At 57.0% G+C, this 20,224-nt stretch overlaps 2 protein-coding genes across 2 annotated transcripts; one reads left to right on the top strand and one right to left on the bottom strand.

Annotated features, from left to right (window-relative positions):
- Window positions 1-220: 220 nt before the first annotated feature.
- LOC128968781 (uridine-cytidine kinase-like 1) lies at window positions 221-15,502 on the bottom strand. Its single transcript, XM_054383363.1, has 16 exons — window positions 15,246-15,502; window positions 14,885-15,010; window positions 13,557-13,984; window positions 13,100-13,206; window positions 12,797-12,967; window positions 12,242-12,313; window positions 11,772-11,961; window positions 11,613-11,674; window positions 11,135-11,151; window positions 10,308-10,406; window positions 2,120-2,213; window positions 1,948-2,010; window positions 1,622-1,744; window positions 1,430-1,537; window positions 1,185-1,341; window positions 221-438 (listed from the first exon to the last, which is right to left on the bottom strand). The coding sequence occupies exons 1-16, from the start codon at window positions 15,500-15,502 to the stop codon at window positions 365-367; spliced, it is 2,148 nt and encodes a 715-aa protein (XP_054239338.1). The 3' UTR covers window positions 221-364.
- A 183-nt stretch (window positions 15,503-15,685) lies between these two features.
- Window positions 15,686-19,361, top strand: SLC30A3 (solute carrier family 30 member 3). The gene is made up of 8 exons (XM_054383570.1): window positions 15,686-15,768; window positions 16,935-17,107; window positions 17,183-17,329; window positions 17,401-17,554; window positions 18,066-18,276; window positions 18,433-18,538; window positions 18,970-19,104; window positions 19,216-19,361. The coding sequence occupies exons 1-8, from the start codon at window positions 15,686-15,688 to the stop codon at window positions 19,359-19,361; spliced, it is 1,155 nt and encodes a 384-aa protein (XP_054239545.1).
- Window positions 19,362-20,224: the final 863 nt, after the last annotated feature.

The following is a 20,224-nucleotide window of genomic DNA, read 5'->3' as shown; positions in this document are numbered from 1 at the left end:
CCTGGAAAAAGTTGCAAGGGGGCTGGACCCTGTATCCCCAACCTCCCTAGAGAAGAGGGTGACTGGCACACTCCTCTCCAGGCATGGGCCACAGGGTGACCACCTAGCGCAGCTGTCAGGGCTCTGGAGACAAGGACTCCACCCCGTCCCCATGGGCACAGGAGCAAGCATCCTTCCCTCCACCCCATCCTCCTCCTAATTCTTAGGGAGGATGGCTCCTGGAGGTGGAGGAGAGGCCGGTGGCAAGAGCCTCCTCGATCTGGGGCTGTCAGGGCCGAGCCATGCTGGAGGAAGGTGGCACAGGCTGGCAGCTCAGAGCCCCTCCAGGGGACACAGGCACAGACTGGCCCTGTAGCTGGCCAGCTCAGCAGTCCATGCCGTCACTCTCACACCAGGCAGAGGGGCCATCGGTGCCGAAGTATCTGTCCCCAAAGTTACCTGAAGGATGAGGAGACAAAGTGAGGTGATGGCAGCAGCAGTCCCAATTCCCCCACTCTGGGGCTCTCTCAGGGAGGCCACTAGGCACCCCATAGGGCTGCTGGGGTGAGGGACTGGGGGATTTGGCCAGTGAGGAACAGCATAACTGAGAATCACAGAGTCATTTTGGTTGGAAAAAACCTTAAAATCATCCAGTTCAACCATTAACCCAGCACTACCAGGTCACCACTAAATTATGTCCCTCAGTACCACATTTAACCCCCTCTAGTGATGCACACTGCACTACTGCCCTGAGCCACCTGTTCCAGGGCTCAACAACCCATTTGGGGCAGAATTGCTCCAAATGTCAAACCTAAACCTAAACCTTCCCTGGTGCAACTTGAGGCTGTTTCCTCATGGTCCTCACTTGTTCTTTAGGAGAAGAGGTTGACCTCCACCTCAGTCCAACCTCCTTTCAGGGAGTTGTAGAGAATGAGAAGGTCTCCCCTGAACCTCCTTTTCTCCAGGCTCAACAATCCCAGTTCCCTCAGCTGCTCTTCACAAGTCTTGTGCTCTAGACACTTCGCCAGCCTTGTTGCTCTTCTCTAGACATGCTTCAGCACTCTAATATCCTTTTTGAAGTGAGGGGCCCAAAACTGAAGCCACTGTTTGAGATGCAACCTCGCCAGTGCCCAGCACAAGGAGACAATCACTGCTCTGGTCCTGAAGGCCACACTATTGCTGACACAAGCCCTGTTTGCCCTCACCAATGCCTGGGATGATGTGGAACTCCTCATTGATTCTCTTGTCTACAGCGGTGGTGATGATGCGCACACGGGGGAAGGCATAGGCCACGGAGTGTACTCCCATCTCAGCCATCAGCAGCGAAAGCAAGAAGATCCTGTCCTCCTGCACGTCATGGTCCTGCAGCACACAGAGCCATGAGAGCCCAGCTGCTGCCTGGGTGTGACCCATGACCCCACCCCACACCCTGCCATCCTTGACTACTCACCAGCAGGACCCTCACAGCCATCATGGCTGCAGCTCCTGTGGACACGGTGCTGTCCATGAGGATGACGTAGTCCTCACTGATCTCCTTGGGAAGACGCAGGTAGTGGAGCTGAGGAGGGAAAGAAAAAGAAGGTGGTGATCACATTGCAGTGTCAGGGGCTCCACAGTGCCAAGGCCTGCAAGCGTCACTCACCTCGGGCTCACCCGTGTCATGGTTGGTCTGGATGAGGATCTTGCCCAAGCGGATGTCTTTGCAGACAGCAGTGAGGGCCTGCTCCATGGTCTCCCCTGCACGCAGGATGGACACACCTGTGATCTGGAAAGGGATGAGAATGTCATTGCCTGGCACTGTGCTCTCATGAGCTCCTGAGCCTCTAGCATCAGAGTAGGGGGAACAAGCCCCACTGAGCAGCTTGTCCGTGCAGGGACAAACCCTGAAGCCACCAGGTTTCCCCAGTCTGTGCCAAGTTGGGGCAGTCATGTGCTGGTGGGGAGAAAGGGGACAGGACAACACCTCACCCTCTGCCTATGGAACCGCTTTCCTTCGTACATTGTCCCCTGAGGTGTCTCCACAGTGACTGACTGCAGGAAGAGGAGGAGAAGTGAGTGTGGATGAAACCAGGCACTTGCATGGCCCCAGGCTCAGGATGGGGAATGTGGCTGTGGCCACACCTGAGGAGTGGCTTCTCACCTTCAGTGGCAGGAAGGAGAGGGCATGTTCAATTAACAGCCTCATCAGGCGCTTGGAGTAAAAGATGAATTCGTCCCTAGTTGTGTCCTTGTTCCTGTGGAGGGAAGACAACAGCATGAGATGAGAGTGGAGTCCTCGCTCCACCCCACAGACAGGGCTCTGAAGGAGCACTGCACAAACAGTCCCTGCAAACCTGGGAGCTCTCAGGGAGGAGACACAGTGAGCAATCAATGTTTCAGGTCTCACTGAAGAGCTAGGGTGGTGTCTGGAAAGGAGCACATGGTCAAGAGATGTGTTTGGTTCCCCTGGAAGTGGGGAACAGAGCCTGCAGCAGATCACTCAGGTCATATGCACTGAAAGGATGCCATGTGAAGCTGCTCAGCCACTTTTGGGACATGGGACAGCTCAGGGCTGACCTTGCACAGTGGGCTAGCAAAGGAAATAAAGACAATGGCAGAGGAGGGATAGGTGAGCAAACATCAGCAGCCTGGCACAGATGCACACCCTGTCCCCAAACAGAGATGAGGCAGGTGCCAAAGAAGCAGGTGCAGAAGTGCAGCATCACTTGCTCTGAGCACAACCTCTCATTGCTGCTGATCCTCTGCTGGGGGATTTGCAGGGCACAGCTACATGGAAAGGCCCAGGAGAAGAACAAGGGGCAGGAACAGCAGGGCGTCAGGCAGCACCAGTAGTTCTGGGGCAATAGAATCTTGGGAGCAAGAGGCAAGTGTTCCACATGGGTCCTGTCAGGGAAGCACAAAGTACAACAAGAATACACTCAGGATGAACCAGGCACAGCTAGACAGCTGGCTCTGGGAGCACCTTGACATGGAAGAGCCAGGCCACACCCCATCCAGGAGCTTGCTGGGATACCAGGAATAGGAAAACACCCAACACGTTCCCAAGTCCTCTCCATTTATGGACCAGGTTGGAGATAAACCACTGCTGGGAACCAGACAGATTTTGAAACATCTGCTGTTGTCTCACCATAACACTGACATGCTGCAGGCAGCAAGCAGTAAGTAAGAACCAGAATAGAACCACAATGTCTTAGTAACTCACAGGACACCTCCCTCCCCTTCTTCCTCTGGAGTAAAGAAAAAACTAATCCCATGCTAATCCTAGTGGTGGGGCAGAGGGGAAAGAGGTTTTTCTTATTGGGAGCATTCTGATCACCAGCATGCTTCTCCTGCAGCCCAACCCTCCAATCACACAAGAAAAACCTCTGCAGGAAACATCAGGTTTGCTGCACACATGGTTCCCACTGCACAGCAATACAGGTGTGTGTGGCAGATCCTGATCAGCAGGGCTGGGACCAGTCAAATATCTCTCAAAGGGCGAGCAGAAATGCTCCTTCAGCCTGGCCAGTCAAGGCAAAGTACCTCAGCAAAAGGTCACTGAATAGGAAAGGAGGAGAACCTGGCATGTGTTTGTGGTTTAAAATGTGACTGTAACGACTCCATCAATATCCATCTCTACCCCTCACAGCCTGCAGCTGCTTTGGTAGAAGAGTACACAGCAGGCTGAGATGTAAACACCGTTTCACTGGAGAAACATCAAGACCAAGCTCCTGGCTCCTTGCTTGAACAGCAGCCCAGAGGCAGATGGACACAGAATGACATGGTTAACAGGACACAGATGAAATCTGTTCTCTTGCAACCTGGGGCTAAGGCCATGCAGCCTGCACGCACCCCCAATATCAATGCAGGGAACAAAGGAACCCTGCAGACGTTTCCCAGTGTCCAGATGGAAGAGGTGGAGCTGGCAGCAGTCCAGGAGAGGCAGAAGGATATTGAATATTTTCACTCTGTATTTTAAGACATCATCTGCCACTTCTCACATCTCATCACGATGACAGACAGTCCAGTCAACACTGCTTAGAAGGACAAACAGCCATCATGAGATATTTTTGCAGCCAGACCTGGGTTCCTCATACCCAAGAGTGCTGCAGTGACCAGAAAACAACCACTGGAGTGGAAGTGCTGGAAGACTCCTGGAGAAGACAGAAAATCAGTTATGCTCTGGAAGAAACGGGCACCTTGCCCACAGCTCCTCAGCGTGGGCTGTCAGCACACACTTTCATCCATGTGTGGGCTTCCCCTACATGGACCCACACTGGCAGCTCTGGAGGCATCCCACACCAGCCGAGCTCCAGGTACCCAGGCCTGCAGCTGCCCCTGACAAGCCCCACAGTGGCCCCAGGGCTGCTCTGTCATGCAAGGGGCAGTTGGTTGCCCTGGCCAACCCTGACCTGGGTGGGACAGGATCATCAGTGCTCAGAGCTAGGTTCCTCCACAGCCTCCAAAAGGTGTTGCAGGATGGAGGAGCATCATTGTCCCTGTGCTATGAAGGCCCCAGCATGTCTCCCTTTTAAAATCATGAAATCATTTTGGTTGGAAGAGACCTTTAAAATTATCAAGTCTAACCATTAACCTAGCACTACTAAGTCACCACTAAACTGTGTCCACCAGCACCACATCTACATGACACTTAAATCCCTCCAGAGATGGGAACTCCACCTCTGGTCTGAGCCACCTGTTCCAGGTCTTGACAACCCTTTTGAGGAAGAAACCGTTCCTTGTGTCCAGTCTAAACCTGTTCTGGCACAAGTTGAGGCTGTTTTCTCTTGTTCTATCACTTGTTCTTTGGCAGAAGAGACAGACTCCCACCTCTCTCCAGCCTCCTTTCAGGGAGTTGTAGAGAAGAGGAAGGCCTACCCTGAGCCCTCTTTTTTTCAGGCTGAACAACCCCAGTTCCCCCAGCTGCTCTTCCTAAGACTTGTGCTCTAAACTCTTCACCAGCTTCATTGTCCTTCTTTGTACACAACCCCAATATCTCAATGTCCTTCTTGCAGCAAGGGGCCCAAAACAGAGGTGAAGACAACTAAGAAACTTCTCCTCACCCAGAGGACAAGCAACTGCCAATGGTACAAGGGGGAAAGGGTACTGCTTGGGAGGGCAGCCCTGACATGCCACAGAGGACCCTTCCTACAGTGGTCAGAGTAGGACTGTTCCAGCCATGCCTCCATGCCATCCATACACCAGCTCACCTCACCCTGTCGCTTCATGGCACAGGTTCGGACACCTGTGCTATAGCTCAGGTAAAGCCCAAGGATACACACTGCCCCAGGTGCTGCCCACTCCTCAGCAGGAGGTAGCCAAACCACATCAGTGTGCAGACCCTTGCAAAAGGCTCCCAATGAGCTCGATCTCAGCAGGAGATGGCAGGAAAGCATCGGTGGCCTGGCAAGGACCAGCAAGCATCTGCCTGGGAGTCTGACACAGTATCGGCTCAGCTCAGCAACAGGAGTGTCAGTGGCTGAAAGCCAGCCAGCACATTCCAGCCCTAGGAAAACCTGAGCATGGAGAGTTCTTGCATCTGAACCACCTTGTCTGGTGTTGGCAGCATCCCAGCACGCAGGAGCACCTTGCCCTGCTCCTTACTCCAGCATCAACAGCCAGAGCTCCAGGGCAGCTCCAGCATGGGACAATGTGTCCTGTCAGAGCCCAAAGTTCAAAGTCTCAGGGCAAGAGCACACCTGAAAAGAGGTTGTGCCACAGGGCATGGACCAGAGTATGCGGGCACCAAAATGTGAGTGGTGCAAAGGAAAGTGGGGGGCACTAAGAAGAGTGTGGCCAGCAAGTCAAGCAAGGATTTTCTCCCTGCCTCTACTCTGACCTAGTAAGGCTGCATCTGGGGTCCTGGATCAAGTTCTGGGCTCCCCAGTTCAAGAGAGACAGGGAACGGAGAGTCCAGCAGAGGCTATAGAGATGCTGAGGGGACTGAAACATCTCTTTGACAAGGAAAGGCTGAAAAACCTGGGGCTGTTTATCCCGGAGAAGGGCAAACTGAGGGGGGATCTTATCAATGCTGATCAATATCTAAAGGGTGCCAATCACATATGTTAGGGATTAGAAGGAAACCCCAGAGATCATCTAGTCCAATCTCTCCACCAAAGCAGGATCACCTAGGGCAGGCCACATAGGAACACACCCAGGCAGGTTTTTTAAGTCACCAGAGAAGGTGACTCCACAAACGAACTGGGCAGCCTATTTCAGTACTCCATCACCCTTAACATAAAGAGTTTTCTTCTCATGTTCAGGTGGAATCTCCTGTGTTCCAAGAGAATGGGGCCAGACACTTTTCAGTGGTACTCAGCAACAGGACAAGGGGCAGTGGGAACAAACTGGAACCCAGGAGGTTTCATCTGAACACGAGGAAAATGTTCTTTCCTCTGAAGGTGCTGGAGCATTGGGCCATGATGCCCAGAGAGGTTGTGGAGTTTCCTCTGGAGAGATTCCAAACCTGTGTGGACATGGCCGTGTGTAACCTGTTCTGGGTAACCCTTGATGATCTCCAGAGGCCTCTTTCAATTCCCACCACGCTGGGATTCTGTGAAATATTACTCTTGTGGCAGAAAGAGCCTGAGATACTTCAGGGACGTCGAGTAACAAGGACTGTTCAAGTACTGTGGAATCCTGACAAGAGGCATGAAACACTACTACTGGCTCTGGAGGTCTGGACCTGATACTGAAGCATCTTGTAAGTTGGAAGACTCACACCCTTATCACTGTCCATTCTCAGCCTGATCACAGAACTCGAGTGGGAATGGACCTTAATGGTCATCTAAGACCAGCTCACCTGGTCAGCAGGGACAACTAGATCAGGTTGCTCAGAGACCTGTCCAACTTGACCTGGAACATTCCCAGGTATGGGGCATTTGCCACCTCTCTGGGCAACCTGGGTCAGTATGTCACTAGCAAATGAAACATGAATAAAATCATTCAGCCACTCAGTTTTTGTTTCTCCACAACAACAGAAAATCTCTCTGGAAGCCACTTCTCCCACGACACCAAGCCTGGCTATGGTAAGTGCTCATCTGCTGCCATGGCATCATCTTCTTGGGGAGCCCTCAGAGACAGAAGGGTGGAGCACACTTGAGCCTCCAGTGTTGAAAAACAGGGAAACAGCGTTGGCCAGCAGCAGCCTGGCAAGTGAGATCAACAGAATCAACAGAGGAAAGGAATGGGAAAGGCAGGATGGAAAGAGGGAAGATGGAGGGAAACCCTGGTTCACAGCTCACTGGTGCATTCATAGACAGCAGGTTTGGTGCACTAGGGCACTCTCACTGCAGAATAAGGCCAAGAAGAAATCAGATTTGCCAAAACAAAGTAAGTCCCTGCAGGGAGGTGCAAGAAGCTTGGTGAAAGGTATTCCTTGCCAGCCTGGAGATCTCCAGGAAGCCCACCAGGCACGGAGTGGTGCTCCTGAAGTGGAGGAGCCCAGAGGGTCATACATGAGGACCATTAACAGCTCCATGCTGTGCTGAAGTCACGCAGAAGCAAGCGAGTGCTGCCAAGCATCACCTACAAGCACCAGAAATACTGTGCTGCCTTGTCACTGAACACAGGGACTCTTCACCAGGACAGCTCCTCAGCTTTGGGCTCTTAGTGACAGCACCGCCTCAGCTTTCCCTTCTGAGCTGCAGCAGGATTTGAGGGGGTGGCTAACAGGCCAAGTCAACGCCCCTCATAAATGTGGTGTTTTTTATTTACCATCTGGAAGAGGCAAAGTCCTCCTCCCCGCAGCCCTGCCACTCACACAGCTGACACCAGCAGTACAGCCTAGATCAGCAGCACTGCTGGACTCCAACTGCAGTCTGCATGGGCTCTATGCCTGCCCTCCTGCACGCTCCTAAGTCCAAGCAGATGAAGGTTATCAAAGGCTTGTGGCAGAAAGGTGGAAGCACAACAGGCTGTTCCTGGCAAGGCAAAAGGACATGGACTTTGAGGAAGAGGACAGAAATAGCAGCTACAGACGGAGAGAGGACTTGGTGCCTGCCCTTCTGGGTGGGGCAGGCAGAACCTGGCTTGCCCAAGAGCAGCATGTAGTAGAGTCATGCTGCTGGCTCTTCCAGGGAACAGGAGGAGTTAGAGGTGAACAGTGCCCGCCAGAGATAGTGAGCAGGAAGGCCAGAGACAGGCATGCTGCCACACAAAGACTTCATTCTTCTCTCCCTTCATAACCCCAGGTAATGGAAAACAGCTCCTTTGCAAGCTGACAACACTCAGGCTCTGGGGACGCCTTTAGCCTGGGGTATCCTGTCCACCTCTACCATTGAGTGCACAGAGCAGGTAAGCTGGAGAAACTGGCTCAAATTCATGAAACAGCCACTGCCAGAGCAAAAGATGCTGGAGGAAGAAGGTGATACCAGCTCCAAAGCTTCCTTAACTAGACCAGAACTCAGAACAGTATACTAAAAGTCCACCTAGGCGTGAGGGGCTTCAGACACTGGCATGGGACTCTGACCTGTGCACATGCAGTGTGAAGCACGTTGTTTGGCTTTTTACTCTTGCAAACTGCTCCTGGAGCCTGTGCTTCAACAGGGTCTCATAGAACCATTCTGGTTGGAAAAAACCTTTAAGATCATCAAGTCCGATCATTAACCCAGCACTGCCAGGTCACCACTAAACCATGACCCTCAGCACCACATCTACAGGGCTTTTAAGCTCCTCCATAGATAATGACTCCATCACAGCCCTGGGCAGCCTGGTCCAGGCCTTGACAGCCCTTCTGGGGAAGAAGTTGTTCCTCATGTTCAACCTAAACCTCTCCTAGTGCCACTTGAGGCTCTTTCCCCTTGACCTGTTGCTTGTTCCTTGGGACTGATTCCCACCTCTCTTCAATCTCCTCTCGACAAGTTGTAGAGAGTGAGAAGGTCTCCCCTCAGCCTCCTCTTCTCCAGGCTGAACAACCCCAGTTCTCCCAACTGCTCCTCAGAAGACTTTAGATCCCTAGAATCACAGAGAAGCCTAGAGAAGAATCACCAAGACCATGCTTCCTACAAGGAGGTGCAAGCATATGTGTGATGCCAGATTGTATTCTCCAAACCAACTTATGGGCACTGGTGGCCAGCCATGTAAGCAGGTGGCAGAAGAAGCCCTGCTGAGATCAACATCCCCTCACTGTTCTACAACTCAGCAATAGACACACAGAGGCTGAAGCTTCTGCAATTGCAGGAAACAAGGGACATTTTAGTGGTCCTTTGGAATGCAGCTCTTGGCCCTATACCAATGCCACTGTCACCTGGGAAAAATGAGCATTGGTGGGGAATGATCAAGTGACAGCAACATTGTGGAAGCAGCAGCTTGGGTCCTTCTCTAAATGGTGCTAAAACAAAGCACTTCAGGAGAGGGGCAGGAAGGGCACCTCACCTCATGCCACTTGCTACTCCATCTCTGCTTCACTTAGGCTAGAGCTAACCAGCTCCTTGTAAGAAAAACCTGCCTGTGGCTCAAAAGTCATCCCAGAGCAGATCTGCCAAGGTCTTGTCAACAAACCAAGTGTCTGCATGCTGCAGCCAGCTCTGTTTAGCTGTTCTGCTCCACAAAACCATCTTTATCTGAAACCCTAAAGGCAGTAGAGGGAAAACTCACACCAGGTTTTGTACTGTGATCCTGTAGACCTGCCCTTCCATGGGAAGGAATCCCTCTAGAGTGCTGGGAACTGAAGTGATCTCAACGGGAGCGTCTGGATCCCATGCTGTGGGCAGGGTTAATAGTGATCTCGCTCAGCATGAGGAGATCATCACTGAAACCTTCAGCTGACAGCTATGACCTAGACATGGGTGAACTGAGGCTGAGCTCTTTCTCAGACACAAGAGGAACATCCAGGAGAAGTTTTGCATGACGCTGATGAATTGTAACTGAGTGAACATGATGAACCTGCATAAATAACGTTACTGAGGACTTTGTGCTTGGCAATATAAACTCAAGTGACCATTCCAACCAAAGGAGAGGAGTCAGAATTGATGGAAATGAAGGAAGAACCCATTCAACCTACAGTCAGGAGAAGATCAAGAAGTCCCAGGGACAAGTGGAACAAAAAAGAGTAAGTGGGTAAAGTTGCCTGCACCAAAACTCCAACCAGTGAAAAGGACAAGTAACTGCTCAGCAGCTGCATCGAGATGCACAGGGTTGGCATGGAGAGCTGATGCAATAGAACATGAGGCTTTAAAGAGCCCAGGGACACCACTGCCAGGTCCCTCTGTGGAGGCACCAGCTGGAACTTACCCTGCTGCTGCATCACACTATTAAATCATGCATTTTCATGAAACGTGATGCTCGAGATTGCTCCGGGACACCAAGAGCTTGCCTTGTGCTGCTTTAAGACAGGCATAGGGATGTACCTGATGATGGTGTGCATGCCTCGGACCTGCGGCGTGTTCTCCAGGACACTCAGCGTCTTTGGCAAGGGTTGCCCTTGGTGGGCAGAGGCCAGAGCTGCCCTGCAACAGTGAAGCAGCACTCAGAGCTGTGCACCACACACACACAGAGCCACCGCGCTGGACCTCCTTGGAGAGACATAGCCCCTGGGTGAAGGAAGGCTCCTCCTAGAGAGCCCACTGCACAGGCTGGACACCAGAAAGTGTTTGGCCTTCCCACCCTGATCTCTATGTCTGGTGCCAAGCACAGATCCCAAAGCAGCACCCCAGGGCAAACCTCCCCTGACCACAAACCCAGGTGTCAGCAGCCTCTGCTGCACACAAGGCTCTGCCAGCAGCTGGGCAGCAGGAACCGCTCCACACAGACCCTGGGACAGGGCTAGAGGAGCTGCTGAGGGATGAGCAATGTCCCATGAGGCTGACTCATGGAGTCCCAGAGAACAAGGACTGTCCAGGGCACTCCTCCCATATAAGAGAGCAACTCAGGGAAGTAAAGATGCTCCAGAAAGGGACAGGAGCTGTGCAAGGAGCCGATCTGAGAAGTCAAACATAGCTGCTGTGGGACAGGTCACACAGGAGCCCACAGCCACAGTAAGACAACTCCCAGGAAGCTGCATGGGGAACAGTTCCCTCAGCTGTCAAGAAGGAGCAGCCATGATTCAGCATCTTGATAAACTTTTGCCCAACAGAGACTCAGAGAAGAGGCAGGACTCAGAGGGGTGCTGGCAGTCCAGTCCTCCACCTCCAGCCCAGGAACTGGCCCTGTTGAGGCAGGAGGCATCTCTACGTACCTGACAGTGATCTCACGCTGAGTGGTGGAGCAGAGTCATCCAGCATGGTCAAAGGGGACAGAAGAGCACATCCAATCAATGCAATGGCCAGGCGCAACTACCTGAGCAGCCCTATTCAGCTCCCACCCCTCTCCTGTGGCTGACCCAGAGCAGGAAAGCCATGGCTGGGTACATCTGGGAGCAAGGGTGGGCCATGGGGTGAACCCAGGGACAAGGGAGAGTAAGTGGGGACAGCTAAGACCAGAGGGGCTGAGGGAACAGTCAGTGAATGAGGCCAAGAATCTTCATTTCCCCAGCCCTTGTCCCTACTTCCCCAGCCCTGTGTTGCAGCTCAGTCTGCCCTGAGCGCTGCACCAAAACCTTCTGTAAAGAGAGACGTGACATAGGAGCACAGGGCTATGAGCAGTCATGTCCTCCCCTCTGCGTGCAGAGCACTCCTCCTCGCCTGCACTTGCAGCGATCACAGCCCACCTCTCACCTTCTCCAGCTGGCTGTGCACATGCTGCACAATGAGGTCCAGGGCCACAAAGTTTTCCCCACCTGCCAGGAGAGAGAACAAGGTGGGTCAGCTGCACAGTGCCCAACCCCTCCCAGAACACCCACTCCTGATGCCCAGCTCAGGCAAACAGAGTCTCACCCCTGGGTACCACAATGTCGGCAACCTGCACGGTGGGCTCAATGTACTGCTCAAAAGCTGGTTTCACAAACTTGTTGTACTGTTTGATGACACCCACAATGTCACGCCCCCGTTCCATGATGTCGCGCTGCAGCCGCCGCACCAGCCGGATGTCAGAGTCCGTGTCCACAAACACTTTCATGTCCAGGAGCTGGAAAACTGGGAGGGGTGAGCATCCCCTTTGCATCCCCCTGTCAGACCTGCCTCGCTCCCAGCACCTAGCAATGGCACCTCTGAAGCCCTGGCACAGAGCACAAGCACCTGGTGACCTCTCCCACCATAGCCTCCAGCCATTGCCCAGCCCCAGTGCCACCAAGAGCTGTATCAGGGCAGTGCCCATACCACCCACAGCACACCACAACTCATCTCCCACACCACGACTCATCTCCCACGCACCACGAGAGGCCACCAGCCCCATCAAGCAGTAATACCTTCAGCAACTCCTTGTTGGCAAAAGCCAGTATTCCCTCAAACACGATGACATTGGCCCCATACACCGTTTTCTGTGGAGAGATGAGAGCTGTACTCATCCTCACAAGCACTGCAGCAATAGTTCAGCAGAGACAGCACCCCCACCCCTAACCACACCAGCATCTCAACACCCATGCCAGGACTCCCCATTATCGTCCAACCTTTACAGGTCATCATCATCCAGCCTTTAAGGGGAATTTCTCTTATCCCTGCGCTCACCCAGAACCCCAAACCTCTATTCAACACCTCCCTCATAGCCTCATCCTCTCTGAGCTCCTCCAGGCTCCTGACCAGTCTCTCATTTCCATGTCCCTCTTGATCTCTCTGTGCTCCCTCCCTGCCTGCCTCTACATCCCAAATTGCCCCAGAATAAATCTCCTGTACCTGATTGCTCCAGACCCCTCCCTCCCTCCTACACTCCCTAACCCTGTCTGCAGCCTTCCACTCCTTTCCTGGGGGCTCTCGGTGCCCACCCTACCCACCTTCTTTGGGCCTTGTTCCCATGTGGCACCTACCCACTCGCGGCGACGGCTGTGCGTGGTGAAGTCGTAGACTGGCACCTTCACGCTTTTGCCCTTCTTGAGTTTGCGGAGGACACTGACAAGCAGCTCGAAGTCAAAGGCATCAGGGTGGTCAAAATTGTAGTCACTGCGGGCTGCCAGGGCCTGCTGCCCCTCATCCAGCACCTGCGAGCACCGGCATCGCTTAGCGCCACCCCATGGACACTGGCACCGCTCAGGACCATGCCAGCCCCACAGACGCCGGCACCGCTCAGTGCCGTGCTGGACACCTCCTGACCTGCAGACCCCAGCACTCACCTTGTAGAAGGAGTCCATGGAGAGCAGCACCACCCAGGGCACGTCCAGTGCCTCGATAATCCGTGTTGCCACTGTCGTCTTACCCGAGGCACTGCCGCCGCACAGACCTACAGGCAAGCAGTGGGGCAGCGCGGTGCCCACACCTCCATCACTGCCCCGGGCCCAGCTCCAACCCCATCCCACTGCCATCCCCGATCCCAGCTTCGAGCAGCTCCCCCGGTCACATCGTCCCTGGCTGTGGCACAAGCCCCAGCTGTCATTTCCCTGGGCTCAGGTCCAGGACCGCGGCCCGGCTCCACCCCTTTCACAGCCCGGCCCCGGTCCCAGCTTCATCCTATGCCCAGCTTCGGTCCCAGCTCCATCCTTTTCCCAGCTCCGGTCCCGGTTCCATCCCTGTCCCAGCTCCATCCTCTCCCTTCCCCAGTCCGGGCCTGGCCCTTCCCTTCCCGCCGCTCACCGATGACGAAGGCCTCGTCCACGGGCGCGCCGGTCTCGCTGTACCAGGGTGGCCGCCCCGCCGTATATATGGTCCGTTTGCTGGTCCGCAGCAGCGGCGGCTCCGGTTTGCACTGGCTGGCGGTCCGCCGCCGCGGGGTCAGCGGCAGCCGGCTCAACAGCGAGCCCAGCGCGCCGGGTGGCTCGGGACCCGCCGTGCCCGCCGCCGCCATCTCCCCGTGCCGCCACGGGCTGCTCCGGTCGGGACGGGCCGCGCGGGCTGCTGGGACGGGTCGCGGCCGCACACGGCTCCCGGCGGCCCCCGCGCCGGACCCGCCCCGAACTCCGCCCGCCTCCGCGGGGGTGTGGCACACCGACGCCTGTCCCTGGGTTACCGGCTCCCGGGTTACCGGGTCCCCACCCGCGCCCCCGTGCCCAGCGTAAACGGACCTCCCGTGCCCAGGCCCTTACGGGTTTCCCCCGTCCCTGCCCCTGCTCTGGCCCGGTTACCCGGAGCCATTGCCCGGGATCATAGGCAGAGGATGGAGAGCCCACCACCTCCCCTGTCCCCTGGGAGAGGGACTTTCCCGGAGTCCAGTTTGTATCTTTTGCCCCTGGTCTTGGCACTGACCACACTGGCTTCATCCTCTTGGCACAGACATGTTTTTCGACCCCCCTGAGCCTTCTCTGCTCTGGGCTGAACAGCCCCAGCTCCCCCACCTTCCCACCACAGCAGAGACATTCCAGTTCCTTCAGCATCTCGGTGACCACTCGCTGGACCCTCTCCAGTGTTGCCATATCTCTCTTGTGCTGTGGAGCCCAGCACTCCTGAGGTGATCTCACCAGTGCTGAGCAGAGGGGAAGGACCATCCTCTCCCTCAAGTGGCAGTGCTTTGCCCCTGCAGCACAAGACACCATCTGCTGCCTTTGAAGCAAGAGCACATTGATGGTTCATGGTCATCTTGGGGTCCACCAGGACCCTGAGGCCTTTATCACTTCGGCTCTTTCTTGGCACATGCTGGTGGTATGGGGCTGTTTCTCCCCAGGGGCAGGACTCAGCTGAACTTCAGGAGGTTCCTGCCAGTCCATTTCTCTAGCCTGTTCAGGTACTCCTGTGCTACAGAGCAGCAGGGCCCTCTGGTGCACAGCTGCTTCTCCCATCCTGGTGTCATCTGCAGATGCTGAGGATACATTCTGCCCCATCCTATAGATTGTTAACGAAGACATTAAATGTGGCTAGAGCCAGTATTGACCCCTGGGCTACACTGATCCTAACTGGCTTCCAACTTGACTTTGTGCTGCTGATCAGCATCCCATGGGCCTGCCCCTGACAGATTGTGTCCCATGCACCTCGCTATCTGCTCCTCCAGTCCATGCTTCCATAGCTTCTGCAGGAGGCGCTGAGGGGACACAGCGGCAAAAGCCTCCCTGGAGTGGGGGTAGAACCCGTCCACTGTGAATTTGCCTGGCCCATCACTTCATCAAAGAGGGTGATCGGGTGAGTCGGGCACAACCTGCCCTCAGTGAAGCCATGCTACCATCTCCTCGTGGGTTTGTCCTTCATATGCTTAAAAATGGCCCCCAGGGTTAGTTCGCATGGACAGAGGTGAGTTGATCCCAGCACCCAAGCAGCCTCACATGTGAAAGCAACCCCCTTACGCGAGCAGTTCCCACATATCCAAGCAGCCTCCCGAAATCATTTCCCACATACCAGAGCAGCCCCGTGTACCCGATCCGCCTTCCCGTACACGTCAACAGAAGCACCCAGCAGAGCCCCGATCTCCCTCCGGCAGAACCAGTGCTGCCGCCCAGTGATTTCTCCGGGCCAACTGGCTCCAGCGCAGCGCCCTGAGGCCCCAGACAGCCCGGCCTGGCATGGCCCTGCAGCGTCCCCACCATGTCTCCCTCGCCCATGCCGCCTTCGGCTGCGGTCTCCAGGGGGGCCCCGGTGCCAGGAGCGGCAAGCATCGCCGTGTGCGAACTTCGGGCTCCAGCAAGGAGCAGAGCCGGAGTGCCAGGGGAGGTAGCCCAGCGGTGCTGGCTCCTCCCGGCACCGCCGACATAGATTCACTACCCCCGGCCGCTGCCTACGAGGGGGCGGGGCCGCGGCGGAGGCGGCGACCAGTGCTGGCTGAGCTGTTCGTCCCCGGCATGGAGCCACCGACCGACACTGAGAACTCCCGGCTGGTCAGCCCGCGGGGCGCCCGCGCCGACAGCAGCCTGCGCCTCAAAAGGTACCGCCGGAACGGCACCCCGGCATCCCCATCACGCCGGCACTCTCGGCACCAGCACTTCCATCACCGGCATCCCCACTGCCCCGGCACTTCCACTACCTCCATCACCCCGGCACTAGCATATCCATCACTAGCAATTCCATCACCCCTGGCACCTGCAGCCCTGGCACCTGCGGCACCAGCACCTCTAGCATCGGTATTTCCGTTACCAGCAACTCCAGCACCCCCATCATCTTAGCGACACTCATCATCCCGGCACCGCCGCCCCCATCATCCCCTCAGTACCACTTCATCGCTCCCTGCCAGCACTACCTCCTAGTGCCCCCGGGACCCCCGGCACCGCCACCCCATCACCTGCTGCATCCACAACCCCTGATCCCTCGCACCCACACTAGCTCCCCCATAATCCCCCAATCGCCGCCGGTTCCACGGGACCCGCACTCCCGGCACCGACAGCCCCCGGCAGCGCCCGCTCCCACTCCCGGGGACCCGCACGCCCCCCGGCACGTCCGGCGCTGCCCAACTCCCACCCCCACACGACACCAGCACCTCCGGCACGTCCGGCTGTCCCCTTTCCGCCCCCCCCGCCGCCCGCCAGCCCCCGCGTCCTCATCCATCCGGAGCGGACATCAGCACCTCCGCAGACCCCGAGCCAGTCCCGTCCCGCCCCGGTACCGGCACTTCCATTCAAGCAGAACCAGCACCCGCACCTTGCGCCAGCCCCCGCTTTCCCCTCGGGTGTCCGTGTGGCGGTACCGGCGTCCAAACATCACGTCCCTGCACTGCTACCGTCCATCCATCACCGCCCCGCATCGGTGCTGTCAGTACCCTTTCCCACGCCGCTCCCCCACGGCCCCGGTCCCCGTCGACCCCCGTCCCACGCCTCACGTCCCCGCGCGCCCTGTCCAACAGCCCGGTCCCAGACGCGACATCTCAGTCCCACCGGCTTCCGCCCCACTCCCGGTCCCAGTCCCACCCCTGTCGGGCGCTCTTCGTTCCCTCCGGGATGCAGCCAGGATGAGCTGGGCAGCTCTGGTGGCAGGACCGTGACCCGGGGGGACGATGCCGTGTGCGACACCCCTGGGCATTTGAGCCAAGCTGACTACGGGGATCCCCGAGCAGGGGCACCAGAAGCTGATGCGTCTGGGAATGACCCCTGTCCCCAGTCTATTTGCAGGTTCCTCGGACACCCTGGCGCCACCTGACCCCCCGGGCCTGGATTCCTGCTGCCACTGCAGCCCCCCCATCCCTATCCCAGGCCCGGGGAGGCTCCAGGCTCGGCGACAGCTGAGCATCGCCTGCGCTGTCTGCTGCATCTTCATGGTCGGGGAGGTGATAGGTAATGGTGGGATGGGGACAAGGACAGGACAGGGGATTCCCAGGACACAGGGTACCAGCTACCCTGTGCCTGCAGGCGGGTACCTGGCACACAGCCTGGCCATCATGACGGATGCGGCTCACCTGCTGACGGATGTGGGCAGCATGTCTGTCAGCCTTTTCTCCCTCTGGATCTCCACCCACCCACCCACCAAGACCATGACCTTTGGCTGGCACCGCTCAGGTAAGCTGGTGGGGCACGGTCTTCCAGGAGCCCCATGGCCTGGCTGGGTGCTGATGACTCCCACCTTGCAGAGACTATGGGAGCACTGGCCTCTGTGCTCTCCATCTGGGTGGTGACCGGGGTTCTTGTCTACCTGGCGGCTGCCCGCATCATCAGCAATGACTACGAGATTGAGGCACGAGCCATGCTGGCTACCTCTGCCAGTGCTGTCGGCATCAACTTGGTGTATGTCCCATGCAGGCTATGTGCATCCCCTGGCACACCCCCAGTCCAAATCCTAGCCTTCACTCACACCCTTGCCCCACTAGATCCCCAGCCCTGCCCTCAGGTCACCCTCTGTCCCTGTGTACCAACCTTGTCCACCCAAATGCTGCCTTTTCCCGTTATCCCCAATATGCTCCCAGCTTTCACCCCTCTGGCCCCACATCCTGCAGCTCCCCCAAGCAGCAACCCCTCAGCCCTGGCTCATGCCCAGCCTGAGACATGCCACAAATACCTGCCCTGGCCCTACGTGTTTCCCAGTAGCAGCTGCCCTGTCCCAGCTGTGCCTCCAGCCCTGCCCCGTGGTGGGACATTGCCCCACACCTCTCCACAATCCTAGGGTCTTGATATGCCTGCTCATGTCTCCTTTGCCTGAGCTGCCTGGGCACTGCTGCCTGTGTGCTTCTCCAGGCAGGGACAGCAAGACCCCTGTCCCCTGCCTGGCACAGCACTGACCCAGCCCTGCTCTCCCCAGCATGGCCTACATCCTGCACCGGGGACCCACCAGCCACGGCCACAGCCATGGCACACAGGGCTACGAGCAGCTGGAGAGCACTAGGGGCTGCCTGCCTGGCTATGCCCCTGTGCCCGGCAGCACCAGCATCCGTGCAGCCTTCATCCATGTGGTGGGTGACTTGCTGCAGAGCATTGGAGTCCTCATGGCTGCCACCATCATCTACTTCAAGGTGCCTGAGCTGGACTCCCCTCCACTGCCCATGGGAACAAGTCCCTCAGCCCCATGCAGGGTGTTGTGGGGCAGTAGAGGCCCTGGCATCCCAAAACTTGGGTGCCCAGCTCAGCTCTGTCCCACCCCAGCCTCATACAGCTCCTGCTCTCTGCAGCCTCAGTTGAAGATTGCAGATCCCATCAGCACCCTCTTCTTCTCCATTTTCGTCCTTGGCTCCACCTTGACCATCCTAAGGGATGTCTTCAGGGTCCTCATGGAAGGTGGGCAGTGGGTGAGGGGAGTGTGAGACCATGAGCACAGGGAGGTGGTAGGGTACAAGGGGGTGTCACAAGAATGCCTCAGGGCTGTGGCTAGAACAGCACCTCCCCCAACTGGCAGCTCCCATCTTGTCCATCTTCTGCACCCTTCAGCCAATACCCATGTCCTCTCCTTGTACCTAACCCAACCTCTCTGCCCTAGGCAGACTCCAGCCCACCCCTCTCCTCTCTCCTGTTCCCCATGGTCCTCAGCCCATCCTTGCTGCCCTGGGCACACAGCCCTGTAGTGAAAAGTCACCTCTTCCTGGAGCCACCATCCCCCGACTGGCAACAGCCTGAGGGAACCCCTACTACAGCTGCTTCCACCACAAGCTTGGACGCTGGTGGGGGTGGCAGCTGGGGCTGTCCCCACTGTGACCAGGTTTTGGTGTCAGGGTCACCACGGGGTCTCCAGTTCGATGCGGTGAAGGAGACGCTGCTGGGGGTGAGTGGGGTGAAGGGCACCCATGACCTGCACCTCTGGGCCCTGACGCTGAGCCACCACGCTGTGTCGGTGCATGTGGCTGTCGGTGAGTGCCCCACCAGCTCGTGCAGCCGCCCAGGGAATGGCTGGGGGTCCCGTGGGGCACCAGTACTGATCCACACACCAGCGCTGAGCCACGCTGCCTTGCCGTCCCCAGAGTCCAGCGCTGACCCCGAGATGGTGCTGCGGGATGCCGTGACCCAGCTCCAGACCAAGTTTGGCTTTGCCTCGTGCACAGTGCAGGTGGAGCCGTATCAGGAGGACATGGCCACCTGCCACCACTGCCAGGACCCCTGTGCCTGAGATGGCACCTGTGGCAGAGCTGGGGCACCCTGTGGGTGAGAGGGAGCTGGGGGTGCAGCACAGGAGTGGGGGCCTTGCCTGGGCTTCTGTCCCTGAGCTGCACCCACCTCACTCCTGGGGAGCCCTGGTGGGGACAGGACAGGGCCCCTGGGGCAGAACGACAGTCTTTGAGGGTGCAGGGTTCCTGAGACAGGGAACACAGCCTGGTCCTGCTACACACAGGCTCCCCTGGGAACCTCCACCCTGAGCTTTGGGAGGAGGGTACATGAAGCCTGCTACAGCCCCAGGCATAGTGGAGGCCAAGCTCCAGGGAACACTGGGGTCCTGCATCACATGTCCCCTCACAGAGCCCTGTTGTCCCTTACAGAAGGGGACAGGAGGGAGCCCCTGCTGAAGGGCCAGGAATGGCAGAGCATGTGGCCCCCAAACTCAGCCTTGAACCCAGCTGTTCCATCACAACCACCCCACCAGCCCCCCGGCCACTTCACCACCCCATGGTCATGGCTATGCTCATGCCCCACTGCAGGGGGGCTGGGAGGGCTGCTGCTTCTGTACCCACCCAGGGCAGCGGAACAGGGCAGACAGAGCCCAGAGCTCAGCCCTGAGCTCCACGTCCCTGGCTTTGCTCCCTGCCCCGCCAACCCAGGCCAAGACCGAATCTTCACCTGCCCTGGCCTGACCCATTCCTGCTGTTGTGATCTGTATCTGTCACACTGTGAGTGTCCGTGTCTGTCCAACTCTTCGTGCAAGGAGCCCAGAAGGCAATGGCAGAACCCACAGCCCCCAATAAACTTGTTGGAGAGCAGCAGCAGTGCAGGGATTCAGGAGGGCATTGCGGATGGGGGACAGCCTCCAACATTCCC

Source organism: Indicator indicator, chromosome 9 (genome assembly GCF_027791375.1).
Source record: "Indicator indicator isolate 239-I01 chromosome 9, UM_Iind_1.1, whole genome shotgun sequence".
NCBI lineage: Eukaryota > Metazoa > Chordata > Aves > Piciformes > Indicatoridae > Indicator > Indicator indicator.
Note: the sequence above shows the minus strand (reverse complement) of the source record. Positions and strands in the feature narration are given on the sequence as shown.

What these genes read in the sequence shown, in the direction of transcription:
- SLC30A3 (XM_054383570.1), top strand. Translation starts at nt 15,686, where the DNA reads ATGGAGCCACCGACCGACACTGAGAACTCCCGGCTGGTCAGCCCGCGG. An exon ending in GCTGTCGGCATCAACTTGGT is followed by an intron (nt 17,555 to 18,065) that starts GTATGTCCCATG and finishes TGCTCTCCCCAG; the next exon opens with CATGGCCTACATCCTGCACC. An exon ending in GTCGGTGCATGTGGCTGTCG is followed by an intron (nt 19,105 to 19,215) that starts GTGAGTGCCCCA and finishes TGCCGTCCCCAG; the next exon opens with AGTCCAGCGCTGACCCCGAG.
- LOC128968781 (XM_054383363.1), bottom strand. Translation starts at nt 15,502, where the DNA reads ATGCTTGCCGCTCCTGGCACCGGGGCCCCCCTGGAGACCGCAGCCGAA. An exon ending in CCAACAAGGAGTTGCTGAAG is followed by an intron (nt 11,962 to 12,241) that starts GTATTACTGCTT and finishes CCAGTTTTCCAG; the next exon opens with CTCCTGGACATGAAAGTGTT. An exon ending in ATGACACGGGTGAGCCCGAG is followed by an intron (nt 1,538 to 1,621) that starts GTGAGTGACGCT and finishes TTCCCTCCTCAG; the next exon opens with CTCCACTACCTGCGTCTTCC.